Source organism: Gadus macrocephalus, chromosome 5, assembly GCF_031168955.1.
Source record: "Gadus macrocephalus chromosome 5, ASM3116895v1".
Taxonomy (NCBI): domain Eukaryota; kingdom Metazoa; phylum Chordata; class Actinopteri; order Gadiformes; family Gadidae; genus Gadus; species Gadus macrocephalus.
The window spans coordinates 17,413,983-17,436,629 of NC_082386.1; the positions used below are offsets into that span (position 1 = coordinate 17,413,983).

At 51.1% G+C, this 22,647-nt stretch overlaps 1 protein-coding gene across 1 annotated transcript in view; it reads right to left on the reverse strand.

Moving 5' to 3' along the window:
* Positions 1 to 79: 79 nt before the first annotated feature.
* Positions 80 to 22,647, reverse strand: part of paplna (papilin a, proteoglycan-like sulfated glycoprotein) — a 29,777-nt gene continuing 7,209 nt past the window's right edge. The window contains exons 4-27 of the mRNA XM_060051392.1: positions 22,271 to 22,331; positions 21,566 to 21,668; positions 20,785 to 20,915; positions 20,166 to 20,289; positions 19,810 to 19,890; positions 18,782 to 18,954; positions 18,072 to 18,195; positions 17,032 to 17,158; positions 14,850 to 15,054; positions 13,841 to 14,020; positions 13,288 to 13,438; positions 12,817 to 12,900; positions 11,008 to 11,203; positions 9,740 to 9,824; positions 8,619 to 8,745; positions 7,547 to 8,021; positions 4,921 to 5,082; positions 3,831 to 3,958; positions 3,630 to 3,684; positions 3,158 to 3,304; positions 2,679 to 2,806; positions 2,271 to 2,379; positions 1,504 to 1,679; positions 80 to 1,208 (exon numbers count right to left, since the gene is read on the reverse strand). Coding sequence (XP_059907375.1) covers positions 1,051 to 1,208; positions 1,504 to 1,679; positions 2,271 to 2,379; positions 2,679 to 2,806; positions 3,158 to 3,304; positions 3,630 to 3,684; positions 3,831 to 3,958; positions 4,921 to 5,082; positions 7,547 to 8,021; positions 8,619 to 8,745; positions 9,740 to 9,824; positions 11,008 to 11,203; positions 12,817 to 12,900; positions 13,288 to 13,438; positions 13,841 to 14,020; positions 14,850 to 15,054; positions 17,032 to 17,158; positions 18,072 to 18,195; positions 18,782 to 18,954; positions 19,810 to 19,890; positions 20,166 to 20,289; positions 20,785 to 20,915; positions 21,566 to 21,668; positions 22,271 to 22,331 — 3,490 coding nt within the window. The 3' untranslated portion in view covers positions 80 to 1,050. The remainder of the gene's footprint in view (positions 1,209 to 1,503; positions 1,680 to 2,270; positions 2,380 to 2,678; positions 2,807 to 3,157; positions 3,305 to 3,629; positions 3,685 to 3,830; positions 3,959 to 4,920; positions 5,083 to 7,546; positions 8,022 to 8,618; positions 8,746 to 9,739; positions 9,825 to 11,007; positions 11,204 to 12,816; positions 12,901 to 13,287; positions 13,439 to 13,840; positions 14,021 to 14,849; positions 15,055 to 17,031; positions 17,159 to 18,071; positions 18,196 to 18,781; positions 18,955 to 19,809; positions 19,891 to 20,165; positions 20,290 to 20,784; positions 20,916 to 21,565; positions 21,669 to 22,270; positions 22,332 to 22,647) is intronic.

Below are 22,647 nucleotides of genomic sequence, written 5' to 3' on the forward strand. Positions count from 1 at the left end.
TTGTGGAGGTGTCACACAGACCCCTGTGGTAAACGTCTGACTGCTGTGCACCAGAATACTGAAATAAACTCACCACAGGTGTTATCAAAATATGATTCTTATTATAAAAATATTACAAAATGAACAGAAACATGGTCAAAATATAAAAGATAGTTCTCAAGAAAGACAGTGGCAGTGCATGGCCATTAAATTAGACTGCAAAAACATAACTTAGTGAAGTCTCATTATAGCCACAACATATAATAATAAAAATAAAATCGTACAGTGCAGCAGTATTTCAGAGTATTTCAAATGAAATAAAATGAATCAATCACACTTACCACATTAACTTAATTAATCTGAATAAAACATACAGCGCCCTCTTTAAAATACCAATGCTTTGAAAAGTGTGATAAACCTCTACTGAACAGATGGGGGCGACAGTGAGAAGGAAGGTTGTCCATAACATGTACTCGTCTTCAAATACACTCTGAACAGAGTTTATGCCGTAGATGATGTAGTCTTCTGCTGACTGAAAACCAGTATTTCTCTACTTAATTTCAAGGTAAATCAGTAGTTTTCTACTCATTTTGAGGTTCTCAGTTACATCAACATCTTCATAATTCGAATGTCTTTGATGATACGTTTTTTTTACGCCGTCCAGATTCCAAAGTTCATGCTCGAAATGCAACGTTATCTTCCTGGTTTCCCAAGACCCCCCCCTCCCAAACCCCACCGCCTCCTGACCCCAGATGCCTCCCCCCTCATCATCTCTAGCCCCCCCATCTGACCTGGAGTGACCTTTACCATCTACTTATGAAGACATAACTTCACCAGGCCCTCGTCGCTACGCTGATCCCTTGTTTTGTGTAAACCCAACCCCGTCTCAGCGTCTCTACGGAGCCACGCCTGCTGTCCCACCGCTGGTCGGACCGCGACCTTTGACCTCCGACCCTAGTGAGCGGTACCTTCAGTCTTTTCAATGGGATCCTGTGAAGGCAGCGTCCCCCCCCCAGAGGTAAGCAGCATCCTGGGGGTCCTGTGGGGGGGTCCTGGGGGGTCTTGGGGGCCCTAGCCCCGCTGGTGGGCCCTGCGGGTGGAGCGGGCGTGGCGGGTGCAGCTGCCGCAGCAGAAGCTGGAGTAGTAGGAGTTGGAGCAGAGGCGGGCGTAGACGATGAGCTCACAGTTGGCCAGGTCGGGCTGGTCCACGCAGTCCGGGGGGAGGTCCACTGTGGGGGAGGGGGGGGAGGGGGCACAGGGGTTAGAACACACACATGGTACACACACATACACACAGGGGTTAGAACACACACACACACACACACACAGTTTATAACGCACACTTAGTACACACAAACACATACATACACAAACACACACACACACACACACACACACACAGTAAACACACAGAGTATACAAAAACACACACACACACACACACACACACACACACACATAGTGTGACACAACGGAAGGGAGAGAGTGACAGACGGACAGAGAGAGAGCAGGGGGTTCCCTGACCTTGCTGGCTCCTCCTCGTGACCTTGACCTCGGCGGCGGCGCTGACGGAGTAGATGCCGGTGTAGGCGTTGCAGGTGTACGTCCCCTCGTCGGCCGGCTGGGCGTTGCTCACCACCAGGCTGCCGTCGGGCGACGCCCGCACCTTCACCCCGTCGGCCCGCACCGGGACGCCGTTCCTACGGCAACGGGACCAGCGTTAGCATGGTGGCGGAGATACCTTTGTGAAGAGATCAGTCTACCAGCCTACCCAGTGGACTGTAGTAAAGGTTGCTCATCTATCCGTCACACATCAAGGTGGACACGCCCACTTGTGATATCAGAAGAGGCCGATTTCCAAAAACGGCTTGTAACGGCTAATTACACTCACACCTGGTGGGATAATATCTAACCTTTAACATTGAAATGGCCAAGAAAGTAGTTATCTTTAAGTGCTATAAGTGCTTAGTTCCTCTGATTGCTACCAGGGGTCTTCCAGGAGGATGTCTACATTTAACATCACAAAGTTTTAAAGGTTTGTTATGAGCACAATCACACAAGTAGGTGGCCAGTAAAACTAAAAATGGAGGACTCTGACCGTTAATACATCTAGGAGGATGAAAATACAACAAAAACATCAGCGTAAAATATTCACAAAGATCAATAGATAATACATCCTAGTGTCCTCTTTTTGGCCTTTGTTGATAGGAGTGATTATTAGCTAAAACCTGACGGCAAAGAATCGTGCGTTGACTTAGCATCGCTAACGCTAACAGGAAGTAGCTTGCTACCGGGACCAGCCGACGTTGACGTTGTCCCCGGAGACGACGCAGGGCAGCACGGCGGTGTCGCCCTGGGTGACGTGGACGTTGGTGGGCGCCGTGGTGATCCGCAGGTCGGCTAGACGATCACAGAGCAAACACCTTAACCCCTGGTTTGGAAAAGCTTGATGCTAAGCTAATTGACACAGTAGCATGCCATGAGGCATAGCATGTAGCATAGCTAGGCTAATGAACATGATGGTTGGAATGCAAAGATAGGTGACGAGTTAGCATGAGACTAATTGTAACATCAGTGTCATGATTTGGTTGTTGGACACTCGCATATTGACATTAGAACACATTAGCATATCATAGATCTGAGTGTATTAGCTAACGATTGCATTGTTAGCATGTAGCTTTGCCGTTGATGAGCATCACCTTTCACCCTGAGCTGCAGCTGTCTCTGTTCCAGCTGCTTCTGATTGGACGCTGTGCAGGTGTAAACCCCAGAGTCACCTGACCTCAGCTGGCCAATGGTCAGCGTGCCCTCGGAATTCTGGGTAATTCTGTGACGAAGACAAAAGGAAACGAGCATGAGGCCTGTTGGATTGATGAGGTGATACAAGGATGCGTCTGTCTGTCTGTCTGTCTGTCTGGACTCCGTCTGTGTGTGTGTGTGTGCGTGTACCTGGACTCCGTTTCTGTGTGTGTGTGTGTGTGTGTGTGTGTGTGTGTGTGTGTGTGTGTGTGTGTGTGTGTGTGTGTGTGTGTGTGTGTGTGTGTGTACCTGGACACCGTCAGTGTGTGTGTGTGTGTGCGTACCTAGACTCCGTCAGTGTGTGTGGGTGTGCGTACCTGCACTCCGTCAGTGTGTGTGTTCGTACCTGGACTCCGTCAGTGTGTGTGTGTGTGCGTACCTGGACTCCGTCAGTGTGTGTCCCTCTCTGGTCCAGTGGATGGTGACGGAGGAGAGGGCGGAGGCCGGCAGGATGTGACACGGCAGAGTGGCCGTCTGGCCGGACCGCAGCTCCATCACCGAGGGGGCGGAGCTCTGGATGCTGAACCTGGGGGGGGGGGGGCAACAATCACATAAACATACAGTGCACACATCTCATGGGGGGGGCACATACACATATATTATAAATATCATGGAGGGGGGGGGGGGGCAAATACAGATATATTACACACATCATGGTACACACATCATGGAGGGGGGGGGCAATACAGATACATTACAACCATCATGGGGGGGGGGGGGGGGGGGTCACGTACATTACACACATCATGGAGGGGGGGGCATACACATCATGGCTCATCATGAGGGGGGGGGGATAATAGGGTGACAGGTGTTTCAGAGATGCAGGTAAGCAAGCGAGAGAATGTTTTTACCTGGGTGAAGGTCCATCACCCGGTAGTGGTTCTGTTGGAATGGGTTGAGATCCCTCTGGGACACACACACACACACACACACACACACACACACACACACACACACACACACACACACACACACACACACTGTGTTAACCTGAGACAGACAGGTAAGTGTCTGTGTTTACCTGAGACAGACAGGTAGATGTCTGTGTTTACCTGAGACAGACAGGTAGATGTATCGGTGGTCTCGCTCTCGGTCCTGCGTCGCCACACACAGGTACCACCCGGCGTCGGCCATGCTGAGCGGACCGACCAATAGGGAGCCATTAGGCTGCTGGTGGTGTCTGAGGTACGAGAGGCCAAGAGGTCGAGAGGTCAAGTGTGAAAAGTGTGATGAAACTTTTATGATGAAGAAGATCAAAGAAGTTCGTCGTCAGGGAGACAACAACAGTTGAACTTTGACCTCTGATTAGTTATGGCCAAGTTAATTGTAAAAAAAAATCTGAAAATCGATAAATGTAAATAAAACAAATTAGTGATTAGATGCTGCAATCACTAAAGGCCCAATATAAGCATTTCCTCCAAAAGGGTGATTTTGTTCCCTCGTTGGTTTCAAGGGATTCTGGTTCATTCCAATACAATTAAAAAGTCATCATTCCTTGCATGTTGCTGTCACACAAAAATTTTACCGCCCAGGTAATCCGCGTTGGAAACAAAGCGTCATCGTTCAACGCGATTGTCCGTTGCCAGGCTGGTTTCAAAAAACATTCGCGCTCATGTTGCCAAAGACGAAATAACATAACACAGATAACAATTGTTTTTACTTTATATTTGTATTTTATTGAATTTAGCTAGTAAACTGAGTGTTTAAAGTGTATCATAGTCTAGCTAGCTTGTGTTAATACACTCAGTTTACTACCTAAATGTGATTAAACAATTAAATACAATACAAATATAAAGTTAGCAGCGCTAATAAATGTCATTTGTAAAATAAGTTATGTGTTTAAGGTTATTTCGTCTTGTGACGCTCAATAAATGAGCGAGAATGTTCGCGAATGTTCATCGTCCGTTGCCAGGCAATGTTCGACGCGATCGTCTGTTGCCAGGCAACGTTCGACGCGATCGTCTGTTGCCAGGCAACTTTCGAGGCGATCGTCTGTTACCAGGCAGGTTTGGAATTTTTCGAACGCAGATTACGTAGGCGGTAAAATTTTCGCCCCCGGTACAATTTTGGTGTGACATGATATGGACGTCAAAGGTTAAAAACGTGTGTGTGCGTGTGCGTGTGTGTGCGCGTGTGTCTGACCTGCGGGTGGAGAGCGGTTCTCCGTCCCGCCGCCACTCCACGATGAGGGTGGAGGAGGGCGGGGGGCTCACCCTGCAGGGCAGCACCGCCGTCTGGCCCACCAGGGCCTCCACCCGGGACGGGTCCGACGGGTCGATGGTCACAGCCCCACCTAGGGTCAGACTGGGGGAGGAGGGGGAGGTGAGAAGAGGAGGAGAGGAGGGGGGGGAGGAGGAGTGGGAGGAGGAGGAGGAGAGGAAGGGGGGAGGAGGGGGGGAGGAGGAGGGTAGAGGAGAGAGAAGCGGAGAGAGGGGGAGAGGAGGGAGGAGAGGAGGGGGGGAAGGATAGGAGAGGAGGAGGGGAGGGGGGGTGAGGAGAAAGGAGGCAGGAGTACAAGGAAGGATAGAAAGAAGAAGAAAGAAAGATAGAAAGAGGTAAAAATGAGAGTGAAGTAGAACGAAAGAGAGTAAATATCAACAGAGGAACAGAAGAAGAGAGATGGAGACAGAGCCAGAGAGAAGGGTCACTTTATGCTCCACTGTTGGTCCGGTCACAGCTGGTCACCACAGCAAACATAAAGGAGAGCCACGTGTGGGCCCTGATTGGTCGGTCAGAGGGGTCAGAGGTCAGAGAGAGAGAGGAGGTAAGACTGGCTCATCATCACCTGGTACGAACCACACTGCCCAGAGAAACACCCGCCACGCCAAAGTATTAGTACTCTACTGTTTCACTAGTTATACTATTATTAGTACTACTTTACTGCCAGTAGTTTACTACTAGTAGTGAGAGGGAGTATTGTACTGTAGTGTACTAGCTAGTACTAACACGATAGTAATAGTACACAAACTATCAAGAATAATCCTAGTAGTACACTGTGTACTCTTGCTTTACTGACAACCCACCAGAGCTCAGAAGCACTAAAGCTTTATAAGGTCTGGGCCAATAGGACATAATGAAATATGTACATTTTGGACCAAAATATCTCAATATAGATATTGTGACAATACTGTAGGGATGGCTATTTGTGAATTCACTAAATATTTACAGAATTCAATTTTTGATTGATAATCATCGGTAATGGTGATTTAATGACAAAGTGGGTAAAGGCAAGTCAAAGTCAGCTAGAACAATCAGGTAGGTTCATATGAAATAAGCATATTTTTATCGTATGGAATATTTTGCCCAGCATTATTACGGGGTTTCACTTCATTCACTGCGACAGGGGATGAAACTGAGAAAGATAGATGGGACAGAGACCACCGATACTGGGTTCACTGGATCAAAAACTGCTCTCTGCTGGCGGGACAGACAAACTGCATCTAAGCTCATCAGACAATTTGTTCCGTCCACCAGAAATGTCTCTGAGTTTATACTCTACACAGTCTACAGTAATAGAAATCTGGAATAATTTTTAGTCTGTATAGTTCAATGCAAAAAAATTCTCACTCAAATAACACTTACATTTAGGAATGAATAATGTACAGGAGACCATAAATGGAATATTCAATATTAATGCAGAGTTAAAAGTCTGAAGGTAACAGTAATAGCAGGGTGCTGAAATCATCTATTAATAATTAATAAGTAATAATTTGTGAAGAAGCTAGAAGATGTGTAAACAAATATCGGAAGAATGTGAAAACATTGAGGCAATGACACCCAGAAACCACAGGAGGCGACAGAGAGCTTTGTGTTTTAGTGACGACAGAGAGACAGAGGACACCACGACCAGTATGAAACATCACAGACAAACCTTTATTAGTTCAGTTAAACATGACAAACAGAGGTGACAACAGAGGGACCCAGATGGCGACAGACACACTGAGGTAGTGGTAGATTAACAGACCAACACAAACACGGTAGTAGTAGTAGAAAGTAGCCAAAAGTCCCAAGAAGCAGAGAAAAGTGTCCAACAAGGTTTGCCGTGAAGCGATCAGGGGACCACCCGAGATTTTTTCAAGTTAAGAGCGGGCAACAAATTAAAAGTATCCCATGGAGGCGAGTGTGAGTGCACATTGAGCTTTTAGTAGTGAAACAGGTATATTTATACGAGAAATGGGAAGCAAGAAATGGAGGTTATAATAATCCTCATGAGGCCGGGGAGCCTGGGAGGAAACACGCTGAGACTTCATCGGTGTAGTAAACACACGCGGTCATCTTTAAACATGTGGGGGTGTAGCTCCAACCCTACGCCCTCGGGCCCCGGGCTCCGTCAGGGCAGGGGCCCCTGTGGACGACGGCTACGCCAGCGAGCCAGAGGTGGAGGTAAGGGGGGAGGCCGGGGAAGGAGGAGGCGGGAGAGGGGGGAGGCGGGGGGGAGGCGGGGGTGAAGCCGCGCCCCCAAGACCGCGGTGGAAGGTGGAGGTCTCACACGGTGGAGGGTGGGGGTCTCACACGGTGGAGGGTGGGGGGGTCTCACAGTGGAGGGTGGGCGTCTCACACAGTGGAGGGTGGGGGGTCTCACTCAGTGGAGGGTGGGGGTCTCACACGGTGGAGGGTGGGGGTCTCACACAGTGGAGGGTGGGGGGGTCTCACAGTGGAGGGTGGGCGTCTCACACAGTGGAGGGTGGGGGGTCTCACTCAGTGGAGGGTGGGGGTCTCACACAGTGGAGGGTGGGGGGTCTCACTCAGTGGAGGGTGGGGGTCTTACCTCGCTGCCGGGCCGGCGCTCTGCGCCGCGGTCCCGAAGGTGGGCCGACGGGGGCGCAGGTGGAGGCGGGCGCGGTGCGCGTGGGAGGCCGCGTTGCCCCCCTGCCGGGCGACCCCGGCCCCACCCGGGGCGGTGAAGACCCCCCCCATGTCGCGGCCCACACCGGTCGTGGCGCCGCCGTCACCGACTGCGGTGGAGGTAGAGACGGAGGTGGCGCCCCCTGCTGGAGGTCTGGAGGCGGGGCCCCTGGAGGCGGGGCCGATGGGGGCGGGCCCCGGGGTCCACTGGGCCGACGCCGGTCCGGACGGACACGCCTGCTGGCACTCGGCACGGGTCAGGAAGTTGTTGTTGTTGCCGTGGCAGTTCCCGTACCAGAAGTGGACGCACTTGCCGGCGATGACGTCGTAGTGGAAGCGGGCGGTCCAGTCGGCGCAGGAGCCGGCGGCCTTGGGCAGCGTGCAGACGACGCGCTCCACTGGACAGGAAGGAGAACACAGGAGGACAGGAAGTAGGAAGGGTTGGCGGGGATTTCTACAACTCTAAACAGCGGAATGGTGGAGATGGGCGCCATCTACAGGTCGAAGAGGTGAACCTCTCCTTCTGTCGTCACATGTGATCGGCTCAAATGAGTGTCTGGCGATGTCCCCGGGAACCATCCCATATAAATCCTAATTTGGGTTTATAGTCAATAATAAATCAAATTTGAGTTTGTTGCCGGTAGACGGCGCTCTAGAGGTCAGTCCTCCCAATCACTAGGTTAACCTACTCCCCGGACACAACAATGATAGCTAGGATAAGATGCTACATCATGCTAAGTTCTAAGTGCAAGGACGCACAACCCCCACAATAGGTGTGTACATCAAGTGCCAGGACGTACAACTTGCAACAGCGAAACAGTGAGATGGCGCCCTCTACAGGTCGAGGAGGTGAACGTCACATGTCTGTCTGTCGTCACACGTGATTGGCTCAACTTAGTGTCTGCTGATGTCTCCGGGAACCACACCATATGAATCCTGGGTTTATAATCAATAATAAATCAGAGTTGTGGGGCGTGTGGTGGGCGTGGCCTCACGGTGGTGGGCGGGGCACTCCTCTCCGTTGGGCCCCCCCGCGGGCGTGGCGCGGTCGTAGCAGCAGCCGAAGACGGTGGTGCGGCACTGCAGGGCGTTGGTGGTGGGGAGGGACGACGCCGCCGCAGCCTGGGGAGCCCGGGACCACGGCACCGGGGGAACCAGAGACACGGGGAGAACACTGAGTGCAATGTGGGCTCAGGAGGAGGGGAACGAACCCGTTGGAAAGCTTTAGATAAGAATGTTGGAACTGGGCGGCGGTTCCACTCGCTTAGCGTGCTAACCGGCGTAGCGACCCAGCGTGGAGTCAGACCTGTGGTCCAATCCAATGGTACACCTCTCTCTCTCTCTCTCTCTCTCTCTCTCTCTCCCTCTCTCTCTCTCTCTCTCCCTCCCCCTCTCTCTCTCTCTCTCTCTCCCTCCCTCTCTCTCTCTCTCTCTCTCCCTCCCCCTCTCTCTCTCTCTCTCTCTCTCCCTCCCCCTCTCTCTCTCTCTCTCTCTCTCTCATAAAGGCAGATGTACATGCACCAATGGTTCCTCTTTATTTGTGAACGTCTAGTCTGATTCGTATCACTGAATTTATACTTCAACAACACAGCCCCTTTCCCTTTGCAGAGGTTCCTTCCTCACCAAACCATGTCTAAGTGTAAAGCTAGCGCCTCTTGTCTAGCTAAGAAAAAGCACAGAAAGTTGTGTCTCTTTCTTTTTGATAGCTATGTATCGTATCTTTTTTGGGATGTTGGATTTTGAATGGCCTCTTTGTAAAATATACAGTTTTACTCTCAAGTGAGTCATCAATGGGGACATCAGTCCATTTAGTCTTTGTTAATACAGCTGTCATTGGTCACATCGTGGGTCAGCTGATCCTATGACCTGGATCTATCCCCTCATCAAATGGGTCTCACCATTTTTCTGAAGAAGACCCGAGAGGGTCGAAACGTTGCTGTTAACTTTTTAAGTAATATATGAATATTGGAGCTTAAGCAGTGCTGCGGTCATTCCATGTCTTTCACGGCTCATGGATGCCTTCATGTAGACGGCGGTGGTCGGGGTCTGAACCCCCCGAGGACTCAGTAGGCTCCCCTGCTCCACAGGTCCGTTCTGTAACGGTCGGTAAACTTACGGTCGGTGCGGCCGCAGCGTGTTCCTGGCAGCCCTCCCTGCTGGGGCCCTGAGCCGGGGTCACTCCGTCACCGCAGCAGCCATAGCTAACACACACACACACACACACACACACACACAGAGAGACACACACACACACACACACACACACAGAGAGAGACACACACAGAGACACAGTGAGAGAGAGACACACACAGAGACACAGTGAGAGACAAACACACAGAGACACAGTGAGAGACACACACGCAGAGACACAGTGAGAGAGACACACACAGAGACACAGTGAGAGAGAGACACAGTGAGAGAGAGAGACACAGTGAGAGAGAGAGACACAGTGAGAGAGAGAGACACAGTGAGAGAGAGAGACAGAGACACAGTGAGAGAGAGAGACAGAGACACAGTGAGAGAGAGACACACAGAGACACAGTGAGACACACACACACACACACACACACACACACACACACACACACACACACACACACACACACACACACACACACACACACACACACACACACACACACACACACACACACACACACACACACACACAACCAGAGAGAGAACAGGACAGAGGGAACAGGACAGAGGGAACAGGACAGAGGGAACAGGACAGAGGGAACAGGACAGAGAGAACAGGACAGAGAGAACAGAGAGAACAGGACAGAGAGAACAGGACACTCTGTACCCGTCAGCCGGCTGGTAGCTGCAGGACAGACTGTTCAGGACAGGCTAAAGATAGACCCGAAGTGTCGGGGGAACGTAAACCACTCTGGCTGCAGAGAACCCGCGAGGCCGTTATAAACCCACGTCCCACGTCCCCGGAGGCCAAGCCCAAACCAGGCCCGTAATTTAGACGCCTCACACGCCACCCAGCGCGGCCGCAGTGTAAATACCGGTTGGTCCTGGGCTTTCTCCGCTAGCAGCCCAGGGCTGAGTTAGCGGTTAGCTTAGTTAGCGCTGGGCTGAGTTAACGGTTAGCTAACACAGCCCTGGGCTAAGTTAGCGGTTAGCTAACCTAGCACTGGGCTAAGTTAGTGGCTACCTAGCGTAAAGCCGTGCTTAGTTAGCGGTTATCTACGGCAGCGCTGGGCTGAGTTAGCAGCTAGCTAATGTAAAGCTGGGCTGAGTTAGCGGTTAGCTTACGTAGCGCTGTGCTAAGTTAGCAGCTACCTAGCGTAAAGCCGGGCTGAGTTAGCAGTTAGCTTACGTTGCGTTGGGCTGAGTTAACGGCTAGCTTACTGGGCTAAGTTAGCGGCTAGCTACCTGGTGCCGGTGCAGTATTGCTGGGCGTCGGTGGGCGGGGCCACCGGAAGCTCCTGCACCCGGGGACAGCCGAGGCCGCGGGGCCCGCCGGCCGCCACGCGTCCGTCAGGGCAGCAGCCGTACTGTGATTGGCTGCAGTGGATGGCGGGGGCGGAGCTGTGGGGGTCGTGCACGGTGCCGGTCGCCGAGCCGTGGCCTGCGGAGAGAGGGGGAGGAGGGGGAGGTACACATGTCAGTCGTTGGGATCCCCTTCCTCCCTCCCCTGTCGTGGAGGGGATGATGGGGGCGCCGTTCGTGGGGTCGTTGGGGTCTCAGGGTCACGGGGTCTCAGGTTCAATGCTCAGTAGGGGAGTCCCCCCCCCCCCCCCAGCTGTGAGTGGGATGCTTGCAGCGTGCGGATGACACCAGGCGGAGGTGAACTCCAGCGCAGAGTGGATCAGAACCTTTATCTAACTGAGGAGCTGGTTTACTGGTAACCGGAAGGTTGCTAGTTCGATCCCTTTGCTAGACTCCTCCGAGTGACGAGGTGTCCCCGAGCAAGGGACCTCACCCTTACTGCTCCCGGCAAGATGGCCGTCGCCTGGCATGGTCGACACCGCCGTCGGTGTGTGAATGTGTGCATGAATGGGTGAAGGTTGCAAAGCACTTTGAGCGGCCACTGGTTAGAAAAGCGCTTTGTAAACGCAGTCCGTTTACCATCCACCATTTTACAACAGGGAGAGCCTGGCTTTAACCCTGCCAGGGTTTGGTTGGGGGTGTGATTCCCAGTGTGTCACGAAAGTAGCATGCTTACGATGTTTGCAGACGATATGAAAACATCCCCCAACTCCCTCCTATCCGTCTCTACTTGTACACAAACGCAGAGCAGGAAGGGGATCAACGTCGGAACAAACCCAAGAATTCCTTTTCAATAGCATTCCGGGGAGCGTTGGGCCGCCTGAACTATACCGGGGGTGAGGGGGTGAGGGGGTGAGGGTAGGGAGGGGGGGAGGTGGGGGAGGAGTGGGGGTACCGGGCAGAGTACGTCAGCAACAGGCCCATGCAGCACAGCCCAGATCAGTGGGCGCACTCGCTAGCACACTCGAGTGAACAGCAGATATTTAGATCAGGCTGACGCAGAGATGGGATGTCCAGAGGCTCTTTATAATAAGGGGGGGGGGGGGGCACAGGGGCGATGAACTAGGGGGGGCTGGGAGGGTTTGGATGTCAGTCACGACTGGGACACTTTTATGAACTGGTGCACTGGGGACACGCGAATGCATTTCACTTCATTTATTTATTTTTAATGGACAGTGCACATTAATCTACATTTCTGTAAATGTGGCAGTGTTGGACAGCAGGCCAATTTTCAACTGTAGCCCTTTGGCAAGATGTCAAGCGAGGCACAGGATGGCAGAAAAGCAAAACATATTAGGCTTTGCTTCTGTCGTCGGTTCTCCTGGGAACAGGGGGTTCCATGGGAGGGTTCTAGAATCAGGGGGGTTCTGTGTTCCAAGGGGAACCAAATCAATCATGATGGAGAGAGATTCGATGAGAGATGTTCAAGTTTTAGGTATTAACTTAGAGATAATTTACTATTATTATTCTGAATATATTTTCATCCAAAGTGTCCTAAAGTGAATTCAGATACATGGTTGAGGGGATTTGGGCAGCCTGCTCAGGGATGACGACCGGTAGGCTGTCGACAACAGGGATCGAACGCACGACCTTCTGTCTTGGATTTAGATGCCTAAACCAAGACTCACCTATCCTGACGGTTAGGTTTAGGTAAGGGTTGTTCGAGGAAGGAGAGTCAAGAGGGATTCTAACCTGTGGTGGGCACCTCTGGAACGTAGGGGGTGAATCCGGTCTGCGTGTTGTCATGTCCTGTGGGGTCCTGAACGCTGGGAACCACTGAACATACAGGGTCACAAAACACAAAACACCACGTCATTCACGTCTTATCTGCACAATTTTTTATAGCTTTTCCTTTACATATGATCCCTATTCTGTGTTCTGAATATGTGATTGCCTCTCGCAAGTAAGTATGGAAAAATGTCTTCTTCCAAACTTTTGAAGTTGTGTCATGAACATGGAAAACCCCATAATAAGTCATTCAGTTTCATTCAAACTCAAAAAACCTCAAGTAGTCGCAGCCAAACCACAATAAACCATCCTTTAGTTTCACTTTGCTTTCACTTTCACTTTGAGTGTGGTTCTCCAGAGCAGAACCAGGCCGTCTGATTGGCCGTGGTTCTCCAGATCAGAACCAGGCGGCGGTCTGCAGGCGGTCAGACTCACGCTGCGGCCGGCGGCAGGCCTGGCTGTTGCAGCTCTCGGCGGCGGCGGGTTGGGCCTGGGCGGAGCAGCGCTCCACGGGGTACAGGTTCCGGTCGGCGTCGGCGCACATCACCCGGCGGTCCCTCAGACCCCCGCCGCAGCTCCGGGAGCACTGAGGACCCGGGAGAGGACAGAGGGGTTGAGCGGGGTCGCACTCAGGTCGAGTGAGGAGCGGCGTGGGTCCTGGGTATTATGGGATGTGTTGGATGGGTATAGTATAAACAAAGACAGAGAGGAGAGGGAATCCCGGGGGTTGTTGAACTCAGATGTCCTGTTGAATAATATCATGGACCCCCACCTCCTCATAATACTGTGGATGCATCTCCAATCAGAGATGAGGAGGAGTGAGTTAGTTTGGGTCTGGATGTGTGTGTGCAGGACTGTGTGTGTGTGTGTGTTTTAGGTCTGCATGTGCATGTGTGTGTGTGTGTGTGTGTGTGTGTGTGTGTGTGTGTGTGTGTGTGTGTGTGTGTGTGTGTGTGTGTGTGTGTGTGTGTGTGTGTGTTAAACCCACCAGTCCCCAGTCTCCAACGTGCCAGCCAATCGCGCGGCGTGGGCAGGGCGCCATCTGGCAGGCCTGGGTGGCGAGGGGGCGGGGCAAGGCGCTGCAGGCCGCCTCCTCCAGCCTCATCCCCCCGGACCCCACGCAGGTCACCTCCCGGGTCTGGTCCCCGGCCCCGCAGGACACCGAGCACTGGGGGGGACCGGGGGAGAGACCGTCAACACCCTCATCCTCCTCACCACCACCTTCATCATCATCAGCCTCCCCCTTCCCCTCCTCCTCCTCACCACCTCCTCATCATCATCACCACTACAACCTTCAACTACATCACCACTACCACTACCACCGTCATCTTCATCTCCAGCCCTACCACCTTCATCATAATCATCATAACCACTACCACCTTCATCATCATCTCCATCATCCCCACCATCATCATCATCATCAGGACTCCCCTCATCATCAGCGTCACTCCCACTCAGCATCTTCATCATCACTATCTTCACCACTATCACCTTCATCATCATCATCATCACCACCGCCACCACCAGCTTCATCATCATCATCACCCCTCCCAATCATCATCATCACCATTCCCCACCTTCATCATCATCAACATCACCACCGCCACCACCAGCTTCATCATCATCATCACCCCTCCCAATCATCATCATCACCATTCCCCACCTTCATCATCATCGGCACCACCACCTTCATCCTCATCATCATCATCACCAGTCCCCTCATCATCATCACCACCATCCTCCCCACCATCATCATCATCACAACTCCCCTCCTCATCATCATCAACCCAACTACCACCTTCATCCTCATCATCATCACCATCATCCCCACCATCATCATCATCATCATCATCACGACTCCCCTCATCATCATCATCATCAACCCAACTACCACCTTCATCATCATCATCCTCATTCCCCTCCCCTCCTCATCCTCACCCCCATCACTGCTCCCCCCCTCCCCCTCCTCCCCCCCAGCGGGTTCGGGGGGGCCCTACCTGGCTCCAGCTGCTGACGCTGTACTCTGCACACCTCTGCATGTTGCAGGTCTGCAGAGTGGGCGGGGCCTCGGAGAAGGCCGCGCAGACGGCGTCCTCCACCACGCGGGGCCCAGATGCATCATGGGACACGCACTGGACGCTGCGCAGCTGGGAGCCCCCCCCGCAGGTGACCGAACACGTGTTCCACTCCCCCATCGTCCAGCTAAAGGGGGGGGGGGGGGGGGGGAGTTAGATGGAAAGGGAACGAGGGAAGGTCAGAATCGCCCAAATATGGACTTCCAGTTCAGACAGAATTATGGCAGGTTAAGAGCGAGTGGGACGGGAGAACGTTAGAATGTGAAAGCGTTGTCGTCACTCACCGTTAGCTACAACACACTACTGGTCCACATCTATCTACTATGGGGTCATTTAGTGACTCAATGCCTTCGAGGCGCCATGAAGGAGCAGGCCGGGGTTAGGGTGGCCTCTTGCTCAAGGGCTCTATCAGGATATTGGGACTCGAACCCAGAGTGTTAGACCCAGCTGGATACTACCCCCCCCCCCCCCCCCCCCCCAGGCCCCTAAACACTATGCCCTTTGACCCTGGAAGTGCTCAAATGAGCGTTAAACACCAACCGACATAAAAGCCACACTAATTGACGGTGATGGGGAGCTGGACCCGCTAAACTGTTTTGTACAGCAATCAGGGAGCTCTAGGGGTCAAAGGTCACATGAAGTAAAGCTCTTTGATGTGCCCCCCCCCCAATGAGAGGCAGAGTGCAGCTCGTCATGGGTTTTGTCACTGCCGCCTGATGCTGTGGGAGAACAGGCCAGTGCTAACGCTAAACGTAGCGCTAATACTGAACACAGAGGCTGAAGCTTACCACTGGTGCTAATACTGAACACAGACGCTTACGCCAAACACTGGAGCTAATACTGAACACAGACGCTGAAGCTAACCACCGGTGCTAATACTGAACACAGACGCTAACCACTGGTGCTAATACTAACACAGAGGCTAACGCTAAACACTGGTGCTAATACTGAACACAGACGCTAACCACTGGTGCTAATACTAACACAGAGGCTAACGCTAAACACTGGTGCTAATACTAACACAGAGGCTAACGCTAACCACTGGTGCTAATACTAACACAGAGGCTAACGCTAAACACTGGTGCTAATACTGCACACAGGCTAACATTAAACACTGGTGCTAATACTGAACACAGAGGCTAATGCTAAACACTGGTGCTAATACTGAACACAGAGACTAACGCTAAACACTGGTGCTAATACTGCACACAGGCTAACATTAAACACTGGTGCTAATACTGAACACAGAGGCTAATGCTAAACACTGGTGCTAATACTGAACACAGAGACTAATGCTATACACCGTTGCTAATACTGAACACAGACGCTTACGCTAAACGCTGTTGCTAATAGCTACATACACGATTAAGGAAACACAGGAGCTAACGCTAGGGAAAGCTCAAACACTTCTGAGGAAACAGAGGCCGCGGTCAAATTAGAAATCCAAAAGATTCTGTCAAATTCCAGCGGCCGGGAATTTGTCAAGTAACTCCCTAAAAACGATTTTAGGGAGTAAGGATAACAAAATGGATGATTGATACACATTTTTGTTTTAAAAATGTGATTTGTTATAATCGTTGTCCTCTCCCCTCCATGTTTGAGCTGGGGAACAGGTCCAGCTAGTCCGGCCTGGAGGTGACCCGTAGGAGGTTACCTGGAGGGCCCAGGCCTCTCTGTGGGGCTCCACAACAGTGGGGCGTACAGGAACGCCATCCTTATGAGACACACCAGCGAAACAAGCTGCTTCAACAACCGTCAGCCCCACCACCACGTCTCATCATTAGCCTTAAACATTAGCGTCTTGGACTAGACTATAAAACAGCCTACATAAAACTGTAACTACATTAAATAATACAGTGTCTATACCCTAAAATGTGAATACGGCCTTCAATCTAATAAATCCAAGGCCTTATTCTTTATTAAACAAACCATTAAGCAATATTGCAGTATTACTGCAGTGTTACTGCAGTAATACTGCAGTAATACTCCTGGGAATAATCCATACTCAAGAGCCTCATATTGAACATATATCATATATATTCTCAGTCCACTGCCATCAGGGCCACGTGATAACTTGAATCGTCCCTGGTCTGTCCTGGCGTACCTGTTCGTCAGGGGGCAGGCCTGGGCGTTGCAGGTGCGATTGCTCGAGGGTCGGGGCAGGGAGGCGCACAGGTGGTCGGGGAACACCTCGTTATCGATGGCACAGAACACCAGACGGGACTGGAAGCCTGGAACAGGGGTCCATCAGAAAACTCATCAGGAAAAGAGAACAGCCAAAAGACAAATTCTAGATAGGAAACCATAGCACTGGTGTGAGCTCACACCAGTGTGTGTGTGTGTGTGTGTGTGTGTGTGTGTGTGTGTGTGTGTGTGTGTGTGTGTGTGTGTGTGTGTGTGTGTGTGTGTGTGTGTGTGTGTGTGTGTGTGTGTGTGTGTGTGTGTGTGTGTGTGTGTGTGTGTGTGTGCGCGTGTGACTGTGTGTGTGGGTGAGTGCTGATCAGCTGGCCTGACAGAATCACCTGTTAATCAATCCTTTCATGGGACACACACACTCTAACGCACACACACACACACACACACACACACACACACAAATGCACAGGCACACACACACACACACACAAGCAGAGGCACACGCAAACGGACAAGCAGAGGAACACGCACACACGCACACACGCAGGCACACACAGATGCACACACACACACTGGCTGACTCACTGAGGTCATAAAAGATTCCAGGGCACTTATCCCAAAGAGTAGGAGATTCCCCGGTGTCCTGGCTAAAACTGCCCAACCAGGCTCATTCATCCGGCCACCTAATCATCCCCCTGTATAATTGGCTTATTCATTAATTCCCTCACTCTCCACCTCAAGCTGGTGTGTGGTGAGCGTTCTGGCACAGATTGACTGCCGTGCATCACCCAAGTGGGTGCTACACACTGGTGGCGGTCAGTGAGGTCCCCCCTTCACTGTTAAGCGTCTTTGAGTGTCCGGAAACCGCTATATAAATTAAATCAATTATTTATTACTGGTTTGAGCTCAATCCAATATGAGCCTTAAAGACGTTGTAAAAATGACCCAGTGGTCAGCGATCGATACCGTAGTCGTCAGACATAACGACCAGGTGGTGAGGCCTCTCACCTGATCCACACTCCTTGCTGCAGGCCGCCCAGGAGCCGTAGCTCCAGAAGTACCCCTGCCGGGAGCGTCCGTTGGGAAGGTAGTACTCAAAATCGACCCCCTGGTTTGGCTCCTGGCTGATCATCTGAAAGGGACAGAACCACCCGTTAACCCATCCGTCCGTTCATTGGACAATGGTAAATGGTAAATGGACTGCATTTATAGAGCACTCAAAGCTCTTTACAATACTGCATAACATTCACCCATTCATGCACACATTCACACGTCAACGGCGGCAACGGCCATTCAAGCCGACCGCCAGCTCGTAGGGAGCAGTTAGGGTGAGGCGTCTTGCTCAGGGACACCTCGGCACTCGGCTAGGAGGAGCCGGGGATCGGACTAGCAACCTTGCGGTTCCCAGCCAACCCGCTCTACCTCCTGAGCTACTGCCTCTCCAGACCACCACTGATGAATGGCAAAGACTGTCCAACTCGCATTTGTTTTCCGTTTCATGTCTCCATCTGGGATGACCACAGATGGAGACTAACTAAATAAAGACAGAAATAAATCATACATAAGAAAAAAGGAGAAAAAGTAAGAAATTATCTGTGAGCGACTGTTAGAAGAAGTGAAGGTCTATCAAGGAAATGACTCATAGATATGGAGGATTGCATCCATTGTCAGAACCATTGCTGTGTTCGTTCTGAGGTTCTGAGGTCCTGGTTCCTCACCTCGATGACGAGGGGCTCGGTGGTGGGGCCGCGGCCGATGATGGTCTCGGGCGTGTTGCCCCCCTCTGGTCCGCGCTGGTAGTACAGCACGGTGCCGGCCACGGGGGTGGAGCGGGAGAACTCGATGACCCAGTGGCCGTTCAGGTAGTACTCCCCCCGCAGGTTCTTGATGGCTGCGCCAAGGAGGAACGGAGGAACAATGAGGAACAGACGAACAATGAGGAAGAGAGGAACGATGAGGAACAGAGGAACGATGAGGAAGAGAGGAACGATGAGGAACAGAGGAACGATGAGGAACAGAGGAACGATGAGGAACAGAGGAACGATGAGGAAGAGAGGAACGATGAGGAACAGAGGAACGATGAGGAACAGAGGAACGATGAGGAACAGAGGAACGATGAGGAACAGAGGAACGATGAGGAACAGAGGAACGATGAGGAAGAGAGGAACGATGAGGAAGAGAGGAACGATGAGGAAGAGAGGAACGATGAGGAACAGAGGAACGATGAGGAAGAGAGGAACGATGAGGAACAGAGGAACGATGAGGAACAGAGGAACGATGAGGAACAGAGGAACAATGAGGAAGAGAGGAACGATGAGGAACAGAGGAACGATGAGGAACAGAGGAACGATGAGGAACAGAGGAACGATGAGGAACAGAGGAACGATGAGGAAGAGAGGAACGATGAGGAACAGAGGAACCAAAACCCAACCGCTAAACCCTTAACCGCGCAAGCTAAAATACGCTAGGAGACGAGCTAATGATATCGATCACCTTATACAATTATTTGTGTGTTCTTGTATCATTTAACCTGATTGTGTTTGGTTAAAAAATAACTCTTTGACTAATCGAGAAGAAAGGATATCTAAGCGAGCTAAACGGTTTGTTAGTACGACTCAAATAAATGTATTTCCATCGCCCATTTGAAAACAACAGAGTCAGCGCTTAACAGATTAAAAAGGTGTTTAGGGAACTATTCAAATCCCAATAGAGACAACCACAGTTCCCAGTCTTTGCTGGGGCTCACCGAAGTAGTTGCGAGTGGGCGTGGTCTCTGTGATGCGGATGCTGGTCGCGCCTACAGGGATGATGAACATCTGGTTGTAACCTGCGGGAAAAAGACCGTTCATTCATAAAGATCTGTCCTATAAAGACCGTTCATTCATAAAGATCTGTCCTATAAAGACCGTTTATTCATAAAGATCTGTCCTGATGCAGTTAGGCTAACGCTGAGGCTAATGCTAATGCTTATGCTAAAACTAATGCTAAGGCTAATCATAAGGCTAACACTAGGGTTAATGCTAATGCTTATGCTAACACTAAGGCTAATTCTGAGGCTAACACCAGGGCTAATGCTAATGCTAATGCTAGGGCTAGCCGTACCGTTGGGCAGGCTCTGGACAGAGAAGGTGTTCTGGACGCGGCGGCAGGACTGCCCGCTCCCCCCGCACTGAAGACACGCATCCTCCTGCTGGGTGGACTCCAGGAGGTTGTCACAGCCCAGACGCTGAGGCACACACACACACACACACACACACAAGCAGAGGCACACAGACACACACACACACACACACACACACACACACACAAGCAGAGGCACACAGACACACACACACACACACACACACAAGCAGAGGCACACACACACACACACACACACACACACACACACACACACACACACACACACACACACACACACACACACACACACACACACACACACACACACACAAGCAGAGGCACACGACACCGACACACACACACACACACAGACACACAGACAAACAGACACACGCAGACGCACACACACAAACCCGTCCAAGCCCACAAACACACAGGAGGGAGAAAATAAGTTTCTTGTTGTTAAATGGGTCAAACAGGGTTTGAATTAAAGAATAAGAATAAGTCTGTAAAATATCACATGAACAGCCAACCTAACCGGGAGTGACAGGTCATAACCGGCGGTGACTGGTCATAACCGGCGGAGACTGGCGGTTACCTTGCAGACTCCGCCCACGCAGACGTCGCGGCGGCCCGGGTGGCAGGGCGTCCCGTCGGCCACGGAGCTGCGGTGGCGGTAGAAGAAGTTCTCGCCGCGCGGCATGCAGTTCAGCTCGCACGGGTTCTCCGCTGCGGAGGGGCAGGGGTCAGAGGTCAGGGGTCAGGAGACTCGACCCAGCCAGACAGGAGCTCCGGGTTCAAGTTCCATGCTAGCTGCGTCATGGTGATGCTAACCCTCTAGCTCAGCCAACCAGCTTCTGCTCTTTCGCTCATTTGATGACACTCAATTATTATGTAGTCAACAAAAGACTCAAGACTCAAGTCCTTGCACTTAAAAATAGTACTTAGTAGCAGTAGTATTATTGTGTGGCATCTTATCCTAGCTATCTTTGTTGTATACGGGGAATGGGTGAACCTAACAATTCTTAGGGCCTGGCACTTGGTTCTATGAACATCCTTACTGTACCGACAGCGATATATTGTTGTTTCTCCTTCTTCTGAGAAATGTAATTATTGCAAGTCGCTTTGGATAAAAGCATCTGCTAAATGCCCTAAGTGTAAAAAATAAAAATATAGATAGTATTTGGAATAGCTAGTCGTATAGCAAATATATGTGCACACAATATATGTACGTAACATGTTGATGACTTCGATATTGTACGTACTAGTAAACAAAAGAGCTTATTCTCTAGGAGGGGACATCGATCTGACGGTGGTGAAGTGGAGCCCGAGGATGTGTTGGTCGGTGTGAATCATTGGTGAGTGTTTTGAGGACCAACCTCCGTAGTAGGGGAGCCACTTGTAGCGTTTGCCCTGGAAGTCGGTCCCGTCGAACTGAGAACACTGCTCCTCACGGAAGTCCCTGGAACCTTCCGGACAGTCCTGCTCCGACCGAAAGGAGAGCAGATGGAGAGGTCAGTGAGAAGTCAGTGACTCTACGGGAGAAGTCAGTGACTCTACGGGAAGTCAATGACATTATTTGATCATTTATCACTCTGAGGACTGCTTTCGTCGTGTAAAAACAAGAATAGGTCAGACACTTAAAGGTCCCATATTGAACCACCAGGTTTGATTGTGATTAGCCGTACAAGATGTTTGAAAATCTGCCTCTTCTGACATCACAAGTTGGCCTGTCAACCTAGATCTATGACGGATAGATGAGCAACGTTTGCTACAGTCCACGGGGTAGGCTGGTAGACTGATCTATCCAGCACACATCTAGGTGGACACGCCCACTTGTAATGCCAGAAGAGGCAGATTTTCAAAACAGCTAGTAACGGCTAATCACACTCACACCAGGTGGTATAGTATGGGATCTTTAATGTGCAAGCTAGACCAATCAGTAACAAAACGTTAAACGCTCCCACACTTGACGGGCAAGAAAGGGGAAACGTTTTCTACGGTGAAAGGGATAAGGAGACAGAGGCAGACGGTAAACGGGGAATGACAGTAACACAGGGGGACAGGTGAGTCCATGGGTTCACCTGGACGTTGCAGGAGCTGTAAGACTTGTTGGGACCCACGCAGTTGTGTCCGCCGTCCGTCCTGAACAGAAAGAATCAGAAGCAGGATGAGCAAGAGATCCTGGGTCTAAAACAAAGGGGAGGAACGTGAGCAGTCCAACATCTGAGTATTAAAACAGAGAAGCTCCTCAAAAGTGCCTGTGAAGTAACAGATCATCTTCCTGAACAGAGCAGAACTCAGCAGTAAACAGAATACAGGAATACATGTCATAGAATCAAACATTTTGGAGTGATTTGTTTATGGATATAGAACAAGGTGTGTTCTTGACATCAAGTACCAGTCATAACTCTTTCATCTCACACACACACAGGAATGCATATACAGTCAGAACAGCCTT